At 40.7% G+C, this 19,247-nt stretch overlaps 1 protein-coding gene across 1 annotated transcript; it reads left to right on the top strand.

Moving 5' to 3' along the window:
- The first annotated feature begins 1,306 nt into the window (after positions 1–1,306).
- On the top strand, positions 1,307–16,517 carry LOC308097164 (plexin-C1-like). The gene is made up of 24 exons (XM_080444797.1): positions 1,307–1,402; positions 3,440–3,574; positions 3,729–3,829; positions 3,949–4,054; positions 4,534–4,702; positions 4,800–4,902; positions 4,990–5,062; positions 5,403–5,444; positions 5,904–6,037; positions 6,642–6,818; positions 8,260–8,368; positions 9,547–9,726; positions 9,914–10,081; positions 10,173–10,306; positions 10,715–10,823; positions 10,928–11,107; positions 11,723–11,890; positions 11,968–12,101; positions 12,563–12,671; positions 13,415–13,594; positions 13,762–13,929; positions 14,017–14,131; positions 14,244–14,348; positions 15,061–16,517. Exons 1-24 carry the CDS (start codon positions 1,325–1,327, stop codon positions 15,153–15,155), a joined length of 3,072 nt encoding a protein of 1,023 aa, XP_080300923.1. The 5' UTR covers positions 1,307–1,324; the 3' UTR covers positions 15,156–16,517.
- The last annotated feature ends 2,730 nt before the right edge of the window (positions 16,518–19,247 follow it).

The raw sequence follows: 19,247 nt of genomic DNA, 5'->3' as shown, positions 1-19,247 counted from the left end.
CACTTTTGATGGAGACGTCCGCGACTTTGCTGTTGGCAATGATTCCGTTTACGTTGTCACCAAGGAGCGACTGTACCATCTGAGCCACTCGTTGTCCCCGCTACAGAGTCGATCTCAAAGAGGACACCTGACAGACGACAGTTTTCAGAGGGTTCCAGAGGGTGACCATGGTAACGCAACTTTCGTTGTGAATACGATGGTGCCGTTCGTTAAGAACGGTACTTTGATCACCTGCGGTCTGACGTTACATGGATGTGACTACTGTGAGTTACTGGACTTAAAGAATATCTCAAAATCATTGCATATGGAGAAGTATAGTTTGGGGTCTGGACCCAACGACACGTTTACTGGAGGCCTGGTTGAGGTGGAGGTGGGGGCAGGGAAGACTGAGGTGTACATTTTAGCTGCTAAACGAAAGTATCAAGATTGTGGCAACTTGGCGGACAGAGGGATTTACCTGCATGATACAAATGACCATCAGCCAGGGGGTGGGGGTATATTTAACGTTGTCGGTAAAATTGGCAGGCCTCAAATCTGGACAAGATCTGATATAAACTTTGAGTTTGTGGATGGCTTTCAGATCAATTCAACCATTTACATATTCTCTAAAATACCTCCAGATGGAAAAAATGAAGGTAGAATTCGCCTTATTTGGCTCGAAAGCAAAACGCATAAGACGGATACTTTAAAGTCCCTGCGAGGTGCAACACTTGAGTGTTGTGCTGACATAAAGCGCACCAGTCTCCGCTCTTCCTCAGTGGTTCCAGGCGGCGGTCCACAGGTTCTGTGGGCAGGTGTGTTTGAGGCCAGTGGCAGCGACTCGCAGGACGGTGCAAATACAGCTCTTGCCATCTTTGACATCAGCCCACGGCCAGGCTTGGGATGGACCGATGACGATCCAGACTTCTGCAGCATTTGTAAGGACAAGGATAAGGTACAGTAGGCCTACAGCAATTAATAAGATCATATACTGTAGGCCTAAATTATAGATCCAATCCTATACAAAAGGGTTGCGTTTAAATTTGCAGAGCTCTAATCTTAAGAATGTTGCACAACTGGTGCATTCAAATAGGCTAGTTATTTGATTCAAAAATTAGTTTTTGATTTTTTTAAGGTTTCATGAAATTTCGTGTGTGTGTGTGTGTGTGTGTGTGTGTGTGTGTGTGTGTGTGTGTGTGTGTGTGTGTGTGTGTGTGTGTGTGTGTGTGTGTGTGTGTGTGTGTGTGTGTGTGTGTGTGTGTGTGTGTGTGTGTGTGTGTGTGTGAGACAGGGCAATAAGCCCAGGTTGCTGACACCAGAGTCAGTGTTGTTTAAACACAACTCCATGACCTCAGTGCTGGCAGTGAGACAGAAGTCCTGGCTGGTGTTCTTCATCGGAACAGGAGATGGGCAACTCATGAAGGTCTGTGACTGTCATATGCATTCAGTTTGGACATGAACATGAACATGTGGATTATTATATATTATTTTATTAATTATAACAATATAACACACCACTCCCCTACAGTAGGCTATATCAAGTTGCTTGCACACAACAAGGACATCTAATGTATTCATGCAGTGCACACAGACCAATATGTACATGGTTCAATCTCCCATGGTTCCATTTGGAAAGCAGAACAGTATTATAATGTTTATAATTGTCTAATTTGGAAAACAGTAATGTTTTTAAAACGTTTTTGAATAGGCCTTTGAAAATTAAAATAAAATACATAATTTTTTCTACCTTTTAGAGTCAATTAGAGCATGAGTCGACATCATTTTGTCACATGCATAAAGTGGTTATCCTAGCCTTAAAAAGGAGACTCTGAACCACTCCTATAGGAAACAGGGTTATTGTTGGACAAATGATAGTGAGAATTCACAAATTGGTCTTGCACAGCTGTGACGACACTCAAGCCCCTGGAACAGCTATATTAAAGAGCCATAAAGTATTTGATTAAAAAAAAAACATCACTGCAGCATCCTAAAAATATATAGTTTTTTTCCCTTTGATAACGGGCATGTGCCGTGTATAAAACTTCACATGGTTTATGCCCGCCTCCTATGGAGGAATTTATGAAATGGAAGCCCGACACAGGCATCAGTACAAGGGCTGTCACCAGAGGGGATTGTGAGCTGCAGTCTAGAAGACACACAGCCTTAATAATCTTAAAGTAATACTAGGTAACGTTTTCAACAAAACTAAAGTTAAATTGTATATCTTTTGCGAGTGGCAAAAGTTTCACAACACCCACTCCGTGAATTTCACCCCCGGAAGCCTTTTATTTATATATTTTCTATTGAACGTGTACGGGGGGGACTTTCCCGGGAAAATGACGTTCCTGGCCAACGTCATGACGTCGTGGCCGACGTCCTCAGGAACTACCGCAACGGTTTCCTGTTTGGCCAGGAACTACCGCGCTATTAACAAAAAGGAACCTCACGCTGATTTTAAGATAATGTAGGATTGGAAGATCGAAAAAGAACAGAAAAAGAAAGCACAGCTCATGGTAACTAATGCTCCACTGGCTAAGAGAAACGATCCGTAGATAGTATAAAACAATTAAAAGATCGCTTTTTGAAACGCTTCCGGCTTCCGGTGAAAACGAATGGAATTCTGGGTAATCGAGGACTAGGGAAATTGTATGCAGTGACGGTAGTGACCAGCAGAGGTTGCTAAAAATCGTTAGTTGTGATTTTGCATTGTACAACTTTAACTAACATAAGAGTCCATCCTTTATATACTTTAAGGTCCTACTAAAAGGATGGATCATGGACAATCAAACAATGAACATTTTTAAATAGGCTTAAATGTAGTTTTTTTCGTTTTAGTTTTCCTGAGTCTGCGGTATTTTAGGTCAAAACTAGGCCTTTTTTTACTGTTGCTTTTTTCTCTTCTCTGTTTGTACCCTCTTAGTAATGTTTATATGTGCTCTTTTTGTTATGTTGCTTGTTTTCTGTTTGGGGACTACGGATGGAAATTAGCATCCTTGCTAAATCCGGCGTATTTACATTGCATTGTATGTGTGGTGTTTATTAATATGTACTATCCCTCCCAAATGAACGTATAAATAAAATAAAGAATAAGAGAAGTTTTAGCTTTGATTTAAAGTAGCCGTAGTAGCTTCCCTGATATCTGTAGCGAGAGTCCAATTCAAGAGAAAATAGAAAAGTGAAAGCCCTGTTGCCTGCTGATTTTCTTTAACTCTAGGATTGTTAAGAGGCCCCATAGTTACTATATCTGAGATACCCAGAACCCAGTCATTAGCTGTAATCATGACCCCAGTCTGTACAGTACAACACTACTTTTACAAAGGTCGTTGAATGCGGTGCAATATTTTTGCTTACTTTATTTCATCTATACGTTGCGTGTTACTATGCCATCCTCTATGCAGGACTTCTGACTGTCACAAATAAATTAGATATACTGTATTTGTTGATTTCCTCTTCATGTCAGTTTGCTGTAGACAAGGCCTATCAGAATGTCTGTCCCAGGGTGCTGTACCAGACCGATGATGACCGCAAAGTGTTTCACAAAATGCATCTGGACCCGGTGGACAGGAAACATGTATATGTGGCATTAAAAAAACAGGTTGGTCATAAGTGTACATAGATAATATTATATGTAACATGACTTTATAACTATGATGCCATATGAGGTGTGTGTGTGTGTGTGTGTGTGTGTGTGTGTGTGTGTGTGTGTGTGTGTGTGTGTGTGTGTGTGTGTGTGTGTGGGTGTGTGGTAGATGAAGCGTGTGCCTGTATCTCAGTGTGAAAAATACACAGATCTGGAGGCTTGTTGGTCTGCACAGGATCCCTACTGTGGCTGGTGTGACTCTAAGAATAGGTGAGACACATACAGTATTTGTACTGGTTCCTCATCATACTCGTCATCTGTGATTGTTCTCACGTTATCTTATTCCTTGTTCCCCGCACACTTCATCATTTCTTTTGACCCCTTGACAGCTGCACATTTGAGGATGAATGCCCAGGTTCAGTTTGGCTGTCCATTCCGGAGGACTCCAGTGAATGGAAAATTGTGTCTCATCGAGTAGAGATGAACAATGGTCAGGTACAGATACACAAAAATGTGTGGAACATCGGTTGAGTCCATTTCACAATTCAATATGCAGTTTATTATTATTTAGGATTGAGATACTTTTTATTTGCTTCTTTCAGTTACGGCTTGCGGGAAAAAAACATTGTAAACATTGTTTTGGAAAGTGTTATGCAAATAAAGTTAATCTAGTATTATTATTATTATTAGTAGTAGTAGCAATTATTATTATTATTATTACATTCTCAGCCTTTATTTTCCCTGGGTGGGGGGGGGTGAAAAAAGGACATGGAGGATGATATTAGCTAGGGCTGATATGGCATTGGCAGCTGACAAATCAGTGCAATCTAAATTGCAACCACATGCTAGCTGTCACCGTAAGCGACCTTGCTGCTGAAGGAACTCACCGTGTCAAACATGGTTGCTGTGGATGATGTGGTAGATTTATGAATTATTCTATGAATAGTGACATTCAATGGGTTTTCCTTTCCCAGATCATACTAACCATCCAGAGCCATCTGAGCAGCAGTGGGGATGTAGCACTGACTAATTTCGCCTGTCAGTTCAGCACCACAATTGAACACGTGTGTGACTTGGGAGGTCCAGCCCCGCAGTTTCCACTGTGCTCCTGTGTTTTTCCTAGTAGCAGGCTCCCTGCTGAAGGTCAGTGATCTTTGAACACTGAAAAACTCTTCATATCAACAGAAACTGTGAGAAAACCAACATCTCAGACCTACATTGTATTGTGTTGTATTTACAGGGCTGATTCTCACAGTCAGGGTGAGACTAGGGCAGACACAGCTGAGGAAGCAACTGACGCTGAGCAATTGTTCTGATATCACTGGACCGCCCACTTTAGTCCTGTGAGTCATTATTTGTCATGGTAATATTTGAGTGATATGACTTGATATTTTGTACTTTACATTGACTTTTGTATGTGTTCTATTCAGGTGTCATCAGTGCATCATGGCTGGATGTGGATGGAGAAACAACACCTGCTCCTGGACAAACCTGGGTGCTGATGTAATGATGCATGCTGTCATTGTCTTAGATTCACACACAGATATTAATACCAGATGTGCCAGGTCTCGGAGAGTCTGTCATAATTTAGATTATTACAATAATCTATTGGACTCCTCATATCGATTGATTGATTGATTGATGGAATACTCTATTAACACGATTATTAACAGTACAGGAGTATAGCACAACAGGGCTTGTTTCCATTGTGGTCCATTGTACTCAATTAATCAAAAAGGGAATATATGTATTGTATTCTATATTCAGCTTTTTAAATTCCATTGTTAGAGTGTGGTTTGTTCGTGGCCAGCATCTCCATTTCACCTTTCACTTCCATCCACAGGACAGCGTTTGTCAAACAGCTGAGTCAGACATGAACTACCCAGTAAGTTCTCTGCAGTTTTCTTTTTAACTTTTTTTGTTTAACTGATACATTTATTTCAGCCCTTACCCCTTTCTGTCAAGATGCTTTACCCTTTGCCAGGCCAACATTGTAAATAGAAATGTGTTCTTTAATGACTTGCCCGGTTAAATAAAGGTTAAATAAAAAATGAAATCAAATAAAAGTTCACCATTTGCATCGGCCATTGACTTTCCTCTTTAACCAAATGTTATGTGTTACTACAATTCTCTGGAAGAATTACAGAAAAAGCTGAAAGAATATTCATATCACTTGTCAGGGTGATGGGTTAGATTATAATAGTTTCTAACCGTTAGAATAAGATCATAAAAAAGACATGTGTGTGTGTGTGTGTGTGTGTGTGTGTGTGTGTGTGTGTGTGTGTGTGCGTGTGCGTGTGCGTGTGTGTGTGTGTGTGCGTGCGTGCGCGTGCGTGCGTGTTAGAAACCAGAGATCTCCTCCATCACTCCCAGTGTCGTGTCCTTCCATGGCAGAAACCATGCCCTGATGACTGGGCGTAACCTCAACCATGTGACCAGGGTATGGATCCAGGGAGACATGGACTGCAGTCCAAAAGAGTGAGTGGACATTATGTTCCCCATGTATTGATAGGGACAGTAGAGATAGACCAGGGGAGTGACATGTACTGTAGTAGCAAATGGTCTGTGTGGCCCAGGAGTCTAGGGACTCACTGTCAGGCATTGGAGCCTATGTGGTACGGGCCTTAAAGGGATAGTTCACCCCCAAAATGACTTTTTTTCTATCGATTAGTCGCCCCATGGAGACTTGAATTCATGTGGAAAAAATGTGTTGTTTGTCTCATTCCTAAGCCAAAAATGTGATGACCGGCAGCGGTTCCGGTAGGAGACACAAAGAGTCTCCTTTGTGTCTCCTACCGGAACCGCTGCCTACCAGGTCCACTGGTCATCAAATTATTGGCTTAGGAATGCGACAAAAAACAAAAAATGCATAAATTCAAGTCTCCATGGGGTGACTAATCGATAGATTTTTTGTTTTTTGGCGAACTATCCCTTTAACTATCCCAGCTCCCTAGAGTGTGTGGATTTAAGGTTATTCATGATTTGGCACAGTAATGTATGTGTGGCAGTTTGCTTGTAATTTGTTGCAGATAGTAGAACTTGTCTTGTTTGTCTTTATCTTTCTCCGTGTGACTGTGTGTAGATCTCCAGTATGGAACAACACAGGGGTCAGTCTAACTTTCCACATCCCCAGAGCTGACAAAGGCTTTGTCAGAATATGTGCCGTCCTCCCTGATGGCAGTTGCCATGGCAATGCCATCGTTATCTACGGCTCATCACCAAAATGCTCCAGGATCATACCAGACACTACCTGGGCCAGGTATGGGCACATTCAGAAATATTCAGTACTTAACTCAGATCCAAGTCAAGTACAGATTTCCGCGTCTGTGGCGTCTGTGTTAATTTATAAATGGCTGTAAACTAACCCTGTATTATATGACGTATATTGGTATCATAGTTGTATGATATGACAAATTTTAAACCTTTTGTAAAATTTGAACAAATACTTTTAATATCTAGTTCGACAGTCTAGACATCTACGTAGTTTGACAGTCTTTGACATCTAGAAATAAATAACAATTTAAGTGCATCCATAATTTAGTAAAATATTTTTTAAAACAATACAGTAATAGTATGAAATAGTAGTACAAGAGCAACTTAAAAACAAAATAAATCAAGGAATAAATCATTATTTTAATAAATTGTTAAATTGCAGCCATAATGCAACACATATGACTGGCATTACTTGGTGATCTTATTATGCTCTTTTGTGTGATGCATCTTCAAATGCTTTATAAGATCTGTTGAAATTGGCAAGACTAGTGCCACGGCCACCCATCAAAACTAAGTCCTTGAATATTGTAATATACTGTATACTGTTTGGTACGTACCTCAGTTTTGAAGTCACGGTTCTTTTTGTCTTTTTGAGTGGTGCCAGCCACTCCTACACTTGACCGTGTGTGTGGGTCTGTCCGTCCGTCCATTTGAGCACGGCCTCAACAGCTGCAGCTGAATGCAACACAAGGATGCAACCAGTTACACTAATTCAAAGGCACCACTCTCTTCACACTGGGTGTGATTTTTTTGTACAGTACGGGGGGAAAATGCATTACATAAAATGACTTGTTGTTTATTATGAACTATTATGAAAAAGCTGATCCAGATACAGGGTTTCCGCTAGGCACTTTTTTGGCCGGCCACCTCAGAACCCTGCTCTGATTATCATGTGTAGCCTAATAACCCGTAATCGGTGCTGATCAGGAGGAGAGAAACACAGCTGTGTAACTCACCTGATTAGGCTGATCTCAGATCAGATAACTGCAGCGCAACCAGGCAGCAGGCTGTCGGGAATTAAACCACACTGACCATTCACCAGTCAAGTCCTAATTAAATAGCATTTCATCCGACCACGGTGGGCGGCAATGGTTATATTTAACGGTCAATTAAGGTTTTAATCAGTCAATGGCCGGCAACGGTTGATCGGTTCAAGCACACAGCGTGTCAATACAGGCTGCGTGCATTATGGATATCATGATGTCCATAATGCCTTAACCCTAACCCTAACCCAAAGCGCCCCTCAGCTCAAAAGGCTACACACTCCATTATAGACAGCTCACGGAAATTGGCTAATTGAATGGCCAGCCTCTGCCTCTCACCTGTTTTTAAATGTCACTGTAGCCTATGTTTGATATGACCTGACCTGACGAAGATGTACTCTTGAAGATGTAATCTTGACATGGAACTGTTGTGTTTTTCCTCAGTGGGAAGAGGAGGATCATGGTCCAGGGTTCATATCTGGAGTTTGTGGAGGGAGTCATCCATAGCCATGTTCCTCACACAATCTCCTATCCCACAAACACAAGCATGGAGGTGGGGACTTCACAACAAAGGCGCCGGCATGGGGGGGTGTGGGGGATTAGTTGTGGGCACTGTCAGGTTTGGCGTAGCTCCGAAGAGTAGCCTGTACACATGTAACCACATTGTTTTGGACTCCTCAGTATTTAATGAACTAACTATAAGCACTATTGTGTTAGATGACAATTGTGAGCTCTGGATAAAGACCAGGTTGTAAATGTTAAAGTAATTTTCAGACTTTCTATTTAAAGGAGAATACCGGACAAATTAAGTGTTGTCTTTGATGTCTCGTTACTCACCTATTGACGTGAAAAGTGGCGTTCTCAACACGAGTTGCCAGGTTCTGGAAAGAAACAAGCATCCAGTGTTAAATCGTTCGGCAGTAGCGCTAGCCTCTCAGGCTAGCTACTCTCATGTTTGACTATCATGAGACTCCACAATGACTAGCAGTAGAGAAAAAAACAACTTTGCATCGGTTATAATAGACGAATCTCCCTAACCCACGCGCTCCCATTATGACAACGGAGGGGGTTTAAAAAATGACGACAGGGGAATCTATGAAAAAAAAGAACGCCACTTTTCACGTCAATAGGTGAGTAACGAGACATCAAAGACAACACTTAATTTGTCCGGTATTCTCCTTTAAGGGAAATTCAAGCTTACTTGAAAGTTAGAAGAACTACATTAAACATTGCATTTCAATAAACAAAGCACTTAGGCATAAGGAAGGCAGAATAATACATTGTAAAACTGGAGCACGGAAGCTCTGATCATGAGTAAACAATCACGCAAATTTATCCTAATATAAATCAAAATCATCTAAACATATGTAGCTTGCTTCTTAGCAGAAAAAATAGATGTAAAGACATTTTTAAACATATTTTGTGAACGGAAATGCCAGCTTCCTCTCTCTGATTTCGGGAGGTGTAGTTCCATTCTCTTTATAGCATTCGGAGATTGTGGAACAGTTGTCTGGCTACGCATTCTAGTGATAGAGCAACTGCACATAGCCCTGTTATTGCAGTGAGAGGCGTGCAGCCAATACACAACAATTGCGCAACACAATGGGAAATCCCCCCCTGGCGCCTTTGCTTCACAACACTAAAACACACATACTGTATGTGTATCATCTACACACAGACATGCACAAGGCTTCACATCAAGTTTTTCTCATGTCTTATTTGTCACTATAGACTCTATTGTATGATACACCTGGGGCTGCAAATGCTGATGACACATCCACTAGCACTGTGTCCCTGAGAGTAGCCAATGAAACCCTGCCCTGCCCAATGAAGCTCACCTACCACCCGGATCCACACTTCATCAACTTCACCTCCACATGGACAGGAGCTAAACTGCTAATCGTTATACAGGTACAAGATTCTCATGAGCATGCATGCGCACACACACACACACACACACACACACACACACACACACACACACACACACACACATGCACGCACACGCACATGCACACACACGTTTCTATTGATATACTGTACACATACATATACACAGGCTGATACATAAAGGTAAACATTTGTCTCAATCTTTCAGAAAAAGCCTGACAAACTGAGCATGACCGTGGCTGATTTGTCAGTACAGGGAGTACAGGATGACAAACAGTACGAGTGTGTTGTGGAAACCATAAAAACCAGCAGTACAACAGACTTCGTCATCTGTGAGATTCAATACAAACCTGATGTTAAAATTCAGGCCCTGAAGGTATCTAGCTTCTAAACTACTGTACATTGAGCTAGTCTAGTTGATATCCTCAGTCTTTAAGCAAACACACTGAGCTATTCCTGTGTTTCAGATCAAATATGGAAATATCACCGTAAGCCTCCCTCTTGACCCTCCATCTCTTGCATCTAACCATGACAATGCCAACATCAGCAACCACTCATCTCCAGTCTGCTCCATGATTATACCAGATACTACCTGGGCCAGGTATGAGCACAATCAGAAATGTATTTTTAGTACTTGTTTCAGCTGCAAGTACCTGTACTGGTACTTGGATCCACATAAAGGTGTGAACTGACGATTAGTCACTAATATACTCGTTCTAAAGAAAGATATTGAATTTATATAATGATGATTGGAGAAAGCAAATAATAACTTTTTGTTGAAAAAGTTCCATAATTTCAATGTAGAACTGTTTGATTGTTTTAATGATTTTATTTCACACTGCACTGTCTTTTAATACTATCCATGTTATCAAGTAAATTAATATTAATATTAATGATATCCTGCAATGTTTACATGTTCATGTATGTTACATGATCATGTATGTTATTATTACTGTTATTATTACTTATTATTACTATCACTTATTGGCTACTGTTGTGTTTTCCTCAGTGGGAATAGGAGGATCATGGTCCAGGGATCACTTCTGGAGTTTGTGGAGGAAGTCATCCATAGCCATGTTCCTCACACAATCACTTATCCCACAAACACGAGCATGGAGGTGGGCCCTTCACAACACTAACACACATACAGTATACTGCATGTATATCACAGACATGTACAAGGCTTCATCATGTTTTTCTCTTGTCTTATTTGTCACTACAGACTCTATTGTATGATACGCCTGAAGCTGAAAATGTTAATGAAACGTCCACTAGCACTGTGTCCCTGAGAGTAGCCAATGAAACCCTGCCCTGCCCAGTGAACCTCACCTACCACCCGGATCCACACTTCATCAACTTCACCTCCACAAGGACAGGAGATGACCTGAGAATCATTATACAGGTACAAGATGCTCACAAGCACGCACACATGCATGCACACACACACGGGTGCACACATACGCGCGCACACACACCTGCACACACACACACACACACACACACACACACCCCCACACACACACACACACACACACACACACACACACACACACACACACACACACACACACACAACCCCCCAACGCGTCACGTTGCACGCTAGAAAACCATGTGACTTCCATAGGAAATTAATTCAAACGGATGTGTGTGTCTCTCTCTCTCTCTCTCTCTCTCTCTCTCTCTCTCTCTCTCTCTCTCTCTCTCTCTCTCTCTCTCTCTCTCTCTCTCTCTCCACACACTGATGTTGCAGCTCATCATTGAGATTTTATAAAAAACAGGAGCATATACCGAAACTGCCTACTGAACTGTTCAATACGAATATGTGAACCATTACACCCCTAATAAACACACACACACACACACACACACACACACACACACACACACACACACACACACACACACACACACACACACACACACACACACACACACACACACACACACACACACACACACACACACACACACACGCACACACACGAAAAAGTAAACATTTATCTCATTGATCTTTCAGAAAAAGCCTGACAAACTGAACATGACCTTGGCTGAGTTGTCAGTACAGGGAGTACAGGGCAACGAACAGCATGAGTGTGTTATGGAAGCGATAGAAACTGGTAACGATACAGACCTCGTCATCTGTGAGATTCTGAATAAAACTGATGACACAATTCAAGCCCTGGAGGTAAATATTTAGCTGATAAACTACTGTACATTGAGCTAGTCTACAAACAAACACACTGAGCTATTCCTGTGTTTCAGATCAAATATGGAAATATCACTGTAAGCCTCCCTCTTGACCCTCCATCTCTTGCATCTAACCATGATAATGCCAACATCAGCAACCACTCATCTCCAGTCTGCTCCATGATTATACCAGATACTACCTGGGCCAGGTATGAGCACAATCAGAAATGTATGTTTAGAACTTGTTTCAGCTGTAACTTCAACTGGTACTTGGATCCACATAAAGGCGTGGATGATCCAATCAATCCAAAAGACGATTTGTCGCTAATATACTCGTTCTAAAGTTTTTAAAAGATTCTGAATTTATCCAATGATGATCGGAGAAAGCGAAAAATAACATACTGAAAATATTGAAAAAACGTTCCAGAATTTAAATGCAGAACTTTTGGTTTGATTGTTTTAATGTTTTTTTTTACTTTTGTTTTTAGTTTATTTTTAATAAGTACTTTCTATTAATATGAATGATATCCTGCAATGTTTACATGTTCTGGCATGTAGCCTAAGTTATTGTTACTGTGGTTAATTAAATTACTTAAAGTATAAAATTAAATCTTTGCTTCATTTCTTTCTTAATGTTTTGCTTTATATATACGGTTGTGTTTTTCCTCAGTGGGAAGAGGAGGATCATGGTCCAGGGATCACTTCTGGAGTTTGTGGAGGGAGTCATCCATAGCCATGTTCCTCACACAATCACTTATCCCAGAAACACAAGCATGGAGGTGGGCCCTTCACAACACTAACACGTACATTATACTGTGTGCATATACACACAGACACGTACTGTACAAGGTTTCACATTGTAAAAATGGTCTGTTGTTGATAAATATGGCGGATGAAAACGATGGTCATTTAAATATCCCGCTCTCGTTTTAAAGGTCTCGTCGACACAAAGAAGTGGAATACGGCCAAAACAGTTTTGAAAGTCAATAAGAAAGGGCAGATTCGCTGATGTGGAAATTACCCCTCCAATCATATCAGTTATGCTCACGTCAAATTGACGACAGAGTTGACCGTACACAGCACATAGCGCACTACATCCATAAGTGACACAGACAGTCGTAACTCGTAACAAGTGCAAATCCAATCAAACTAAATATGTCAGAAGAATGCGGTCAACAGTGGCAGAGATACAGTAGTAAATCACTAACTTCAATCCTTCAATGACACTTTAAAAGATATATCCAAAACGAAAACCGTAATGCATGAATTACACAAACATATTTTACTAAAGGTGCATTGTCTATTTACGGTACCCTATTGAATAGGCTACTTGAACTTGCAACATACATTTAGAAGTCATGAATGAGGTGCCCTCTCCGTCGCACAGTCCCCATTTGGGTATGTGCTCACGTCAAATCGATGACAGATTGATAATGCCGACAGTTGAGTTGACCGTACACCCATTTTTTTGGTCTGCGCAATTTGATAAAATGTTTTTCTCTTGTCTTATTTGTCACTATAGGCTCTATTGTATGATACACCCGGGGCTGCAAATGCTGATGACACGTCTACTAGCACTGTGTCCCTGAGAGTAGCCAACGAAACCCTGCCCTGCCCAGTGAACCTCACCTACCACCCGGACCCACACTTCATCAGCTTCACCACCACAAGGACAGGAGATGACCTGAGAATCATTATACAGGTGTGTGTGTGTGTGTGTGTGTGTGTGTGTGTGTGTGTGTGTGTGTGTGTGTGTGTGTGTGTGTGTGTGTGTGTGTGTGTGTGTGTGTGTGTGTGTGTGTGTGTGTGTGTGTGTGTGTGTGTGTGTGTGTGTGTGTGTCGTAAACATTTGTCTGGTTGATCTTTCAGAAAAAGCCTGACAAACTGAACATGACCTTGGCTGAGTTGTCAGTGCAGGGAGTACAGGGCAACCAACGGCACGAGTGTGTTATGGAAACGATAGACACCTTTTATGGTGTATACTTTGTCATCTGTGACATTCTAAATAAAACTGATGACACAATTCAGGCCCTGGAGGTAAATATTTATCTTCAAATCTACATTGAGCTATCCTATCCTTGATACACTCAGTCTTTGAACAAAGTCACTGTGCTATTCTTTCAGATCAGATATGGAAATATCATGGTACGCCTCCCTCTGGATCCTCCTTCTGCAGCAGCTCATGACTCTCGACTGATACTCATCGTATTATTGCTGCTGATTACATGTAATATTGCTGGTCAGTAAGCCATTTCTATAGTAACCCCCACCATCTACAGTATATGTGTAACATGTTATTCATTTGGCTGCATGGTTTAAGTCACTTGCCTTGTTTGTGCCATTTACTGTAGCTGTGGTATTTCTGTACTACAAAATACAAAAGAGACGTACAGCTCAGATGAAACAACCCACTGAAGAAGAGCTGGAGCTGGACATCAGGAATGATATTACACAAGGTCAGTAATATGAGTTAAAACTCATTTAGCTAAAACACAGTGTGTGACTGCCTCCACAAACAGCCACACACAAACACACACAGGGCCCTATTTTTGCCAGTGCCTCACCCATTATCAAAAAACATAGCAGATCTACAAGCTCATAGCGCGGCACCTAGTGCTGCACTATGAGCTTGTAGATCTGCTATTTTTTGAAAAATCGTGAAAATCCCTGGAAGGTCCCTGGAACAAAATATTTAGAAATGGGGTCTGCGGCCAAATACATACTATCTAAAAATGTTCTAAATCCTAACAGTATGTTGCTATATCAGTGGTGCTCCAACTTTTTCATTTCAAGAACCCCTATTGGATTTAAAACGTTTCGCTTAAAAGATATATACATATTATATACAAGATTTGCACACATTTTCACGAATTTTCTAAAAATAGCAGATATACAAGCTCATAGCTATGAGCTTGTATATCTGCTATTTTTTGAATAGCCCAAAGTATAAAATAATGGTTATAGCTAAAAGAAATCTAAAACGACTCAGTATGTGTTCCCGGATTGAATGGGTTAAATATATGACCCTTAGTAGCCTGCCTGGTAGCATGACTATGATGATTTCTCACATAATGTATTTGTGAGTACAGACAAACTGGTTGTTTACTATGACAAATATTCCTAAAGAAACTCACTAAATTGCATGCCAACCTCTCCTCTCCTGACCAGACCTGCACCTGTATGAAACCATGCCCCTCTCTTCACTCTCCACCCCTCACCGGTATGAAAACGTGGCCCTCTCTTCACTCTCCACCTCCTCCTAACCCATCGGAAAAACCCATCAGAGGCGAGGGGAAATGTGCCACGAACCATCTGAAACCCCATACGACGTCTCTTTCTCGCTGAATGCTCGTCAACAGGAAGAGACCACTTATCTCACATGATCAGTTGGTCTTATCTTACACAATCTACTACCAATTTTGTTTTTCCGAGAACATAAAATAGCTGAGCTCTTTAAACGCATAGTCTGGTGCATGGAGAGTAGAGAGAGACACACACGCACGCACGCACGCGCGCACGCACGCACACACGCACACACACTCACACTCACACTCACACTCACTCACTCACTCACTCACTCACTCACTCACTCACTCACTCACTCACTCACTCACTCACTCACTCACTCACTCACACACACACACACACACACACACACACACACGTCTGGTGCATGACTATGCAAATAGGATGAGAACCAAGTCTTTGCTCAAAGAATTCTAGTTGCTATGGTACACTGTGGGTTTGAGGTAGATTTTTTTAACTCAAACTTTATTTTTCTCACACTTTACCACACACTGTTACTTTCCATGCCATACATTATCGTGTATTATTACGTGTATTATTAACGTCAGTCATAATTACTTTTCAATATTACAGAGTTAGTTGACTCATGTTATTGATTATGTGCATTTTAATGATTCTTTTCACTTTTGCCATTATTTATCCTGTTTTGATTACTTTATTGATAATTATTGTATTGATAATTTCCATATCATGGAAATTCTTTTAACTGTTTATTGATATTTTCCATTGCCTTTATTGTCTCCGCCGGAGAAGGAGAGTATGCTTTTGCTTCGTCCAACTGTGTGTCCCCCCCCTAGCCAAGCTAACATTGGTCAAGCTCCACGTGACACGTGACAATATGTTGACACCAATGCTTTTGATTGGCTCGAGGGACGCATGACGAAATAAAATCCTATAAATAGGTGTGTCACTTCAAAAAGCCATTTATGTCTTTTGAAGTGAGGTAAGACAGGATCAATCAGTCTTGATTGGAACAGTACCTTCCAGTACAAATCACCCGTCCGTGCGTGTGTGTGTCCCTCTGAGAACACCTAACATTGGTCAGTTTCACGTGACATCACAATATGTAATATAAATATATAAATAGCTTAGACAGGAGAGGCTGAGATCACACAATGAAACTAACTCCCATTACGCAAACTGAAGAAGCAGCAAATCATCATCTGAAACCTGATGAAGAAGCAAAGGCGCAGAAGGCCAAAGCTAAGAAACAGAGAGAAAGAACACTAAACAGAGACAAAAAAATCCCTAAATGACAAAAAACGAATGTGTTTAACATTCACCTTTTAACAAACTTTTTGTTTAACTAAAAGATATATCTTTTACCCTACTGTATCTCATTAGTTATTGTTATGATAATATAATTGCTATATATCAGATGCGTCATAGTATATATAATTTTTTGTAATACAGTAATACATTTCTGACAATTAATATTATTGTCTGTTCTTCTTTTTTAAGAAATACATAAATAACCTTTGATGTATGAATCTTTTTTTGTTCTCTTTTTTCATCTTGTTTTTCTTTCAACAGTGCAAGACAAAATATGGTTTTTAGAACATTTGTTTGACAATAAATATTTCTTTAACATTCACCTTTTAACAAAGAACTTTTTGTTTAACTAAAAAATATATCTTTTACCCTACTGTATCTCATTAGATACAGTAGATACATGTTCTATTTTAAGTAAGAATTAGAACATTCATAGAGAACTATGGTTAAAGATAGGGTAAGTGATTTCATTTGATTAAAATAGCACGGGTCTGCTGGCGGAGACTTGTGCATCTCCGCCACGCGGCGAAGAGGTGGAGATTATGTATGTGAGTTTAAACTCAGCTAAACCTGTCACTGCCACAAACATGTAGTGCACGCTGCCAGTAGACAAAGGACGACCAAATATCTTATACTACAATTAGAAAAGGGTGGAATCATCATGCCGCTTCTCCCAACAGTTGTACAATTGGCTCCAAACTTGACACAACTATTGGTTGTGGGCTCTGCCCTTTGACAAACTACTTTCTTTTAAAATTCAGTCTTCTCAATAGATTTTACAGTTTACATTAATATTAGATTTTTGGCCCATATTTTGGCCACTAAGGCACCCAGCCCCCACACCTCACCCACTCCTGCCTTCCAACACAGCGGCCAAATGGCACAGAGCCATTGAGATAGAATGGAGTTCACTCCGTTGGGCCACAAATGTAGGCTTTCTGACCCCTCGTTGATGAAACTCTTCTAATTATTTTCTTTATTTTCATCAATGTCTGACGTGCTTTCATGTTTGTCTCAGACATTTTAGTCATTTCTGCAGACAGACAGGACAGAGTATGTGCTAGCTCTCTCCATTAATTAATGACAATCTTGTTGTGTTTGTTGTAGCTTAGAGCCATGTATTTTCTTTTATTGAATAAAATGTTATTTTCCCTCACTTCCTGAGACAGGAAAGCTACATGGTGCAGCTTTATATTTATGTGTAACTATAATGTCACAGACGAACGTACATGGAACGTATCTGACAGGTTATGTAAATAAAACAATGTCAACAAGCGCATGGAGTGTCAGATTATAATCACACAGGATGTTCCAGTGTATGTCAGTGAGGCCAAGTAAGAACCTGCACCCCAACTATTTCACATCGGCCTCATGGTGGCGCTGCAACAGCCTACTTCACGTTTTGGCCAATAACTCATGAACCGTAGTCCGTAGGTCGTACTATACAAATATTTTGTTCCCCTGCGCATTCCTTGGATCCTCACTCTCCATATAGGCCCCAGCCATTTGTCCCAGACTACGTTTTCCACCATTTATGTTTCCTTCAAAACACAGTTTTTGCTACTACTCCTGCATATTTTGGTTCATGGTGGAAGGGGCCAAAATGGCCAAATGCCTGAAAGGGGGCTTTTTTTTTGTGTTATCAAAAAGCAGCAACATGCCCTGCTGCTGCTGCTGTTCAAAGCCGTTCAAAAGGATCTTGCGCCCTCCTGAGGACAAACTGTGATATGTTAGTGGACTTAAATTGCTCTATATCTGTGGGCTTAATAATGACAATGCAGTGAATTATGATTTCACAGTATTATACCTGTTTGACTCTGATCAACAAGTAGCATTGCAGAGATCTATTACATTTCATCTAATCCTTTTTGGTGCCATTAAGTATTTGCCCATCACTAGCTTCAGAGATTAAACTTGTCTACGCTTTATGATTTGCCAATTTGACGATGACAAACTCAGATTTCAATCTTGGAACTAAAACCTACAACCAAACTAAAACCTTTGTTTTAGTTACATTATTTCTCCAAATCCTACACTGTATGATGGATGTTTGATTTACAGGTTAAAATGTATAAAATATACCAGCTAGTGAAGCAGAGTGAATGCCTTCCCTTTCTAAAACTAAAAGCATTTTACAACAATTTTTCAACAGTTTAATTTTATGTGGTGTCCCACGCTTTTGCCAACACCAGACTATATTAACCAGGCTCTGTACCGACGCAATAACTTTAGTGGTTGCATATTATCTGAAGGCTGGGGAGTGGGAACAGAGATTATATTTTGTGTGTGTGTGTGTGTGTGTGTGTGTGTGTGTGTGTGTGTGTGTGTGTGTGTGTGTGTGTGCGTGTGCGTGTGCGTGTGCGCGTGCGTGTGTGTGTGTGCGTGTGCGTGTGTGTGGAGAAGTTCTCCTGCACTATTCTGCTGCCAATCATACTGTTAAAACATTATTCTGTGAGCAACCCCCAAATTATGATTTGCCTTAAAGAGTGATATTCAGTGCACAAAAACATTTTTTATGAGATTTTATGATGAAGAACAACTGTATTTGTAAAACAAAAACAAAAACAACAATCCTGCCATGCAGGATTGTTGTCATTGTAGGATTTATTATCCTATTGAACAATTAAGTTCACCCGCCCTCTCTTTGACCTGTTTCCCACACTGGCATCCATAATAATAGTCCAATAAATCAATAAAATAGTCTATAAAGTTCACACTTTGTTCACACACAGCCACATGTTTGCCATATCCTCCTATCTCTGCCGGCCGAGCGGCTG

This window comes from Gymnoscopelus braueri (genome assembly GCF_963280865.1).
Source record: "Gymnoscopelus braueri genome assembly, chromosome: 12".
Lineage (NCBI taxonomy): Eukaryota > Metazoa > Chordata > Actinopteri > Myctophiformes > Myctophidae > Gymnoscopelus > Gymnoscopelus braueri.
Note: the sequence above shows the minus strand (reverse complement) of the source record. Positions and strands in the feature narration are given on the sequence as shown.

Coding starts and splice junctions, on each gene's coding strand:
- LOC308097164 (XM_080444797.1), top strand. CDS start 1,325: ATGACCTCAGTGCTGGCAGTGAGACAGAAGTCCTGGCTGGTGTTCTTC. Junction 10,082..10,172: donor TTAAAATTCAGGCCCTGAAG/GTATCTAGCTTC, acceptor CCTGTGTTTCAG/ATCAAATATGGAAATATCAC. Junction 10,307..10,714: donor CCAGATACTACCTGGGCCAG/GTATGAGCACAA, acceptor TGTTTTCCTCAG/TGGGAATAGGAGGATCATGG.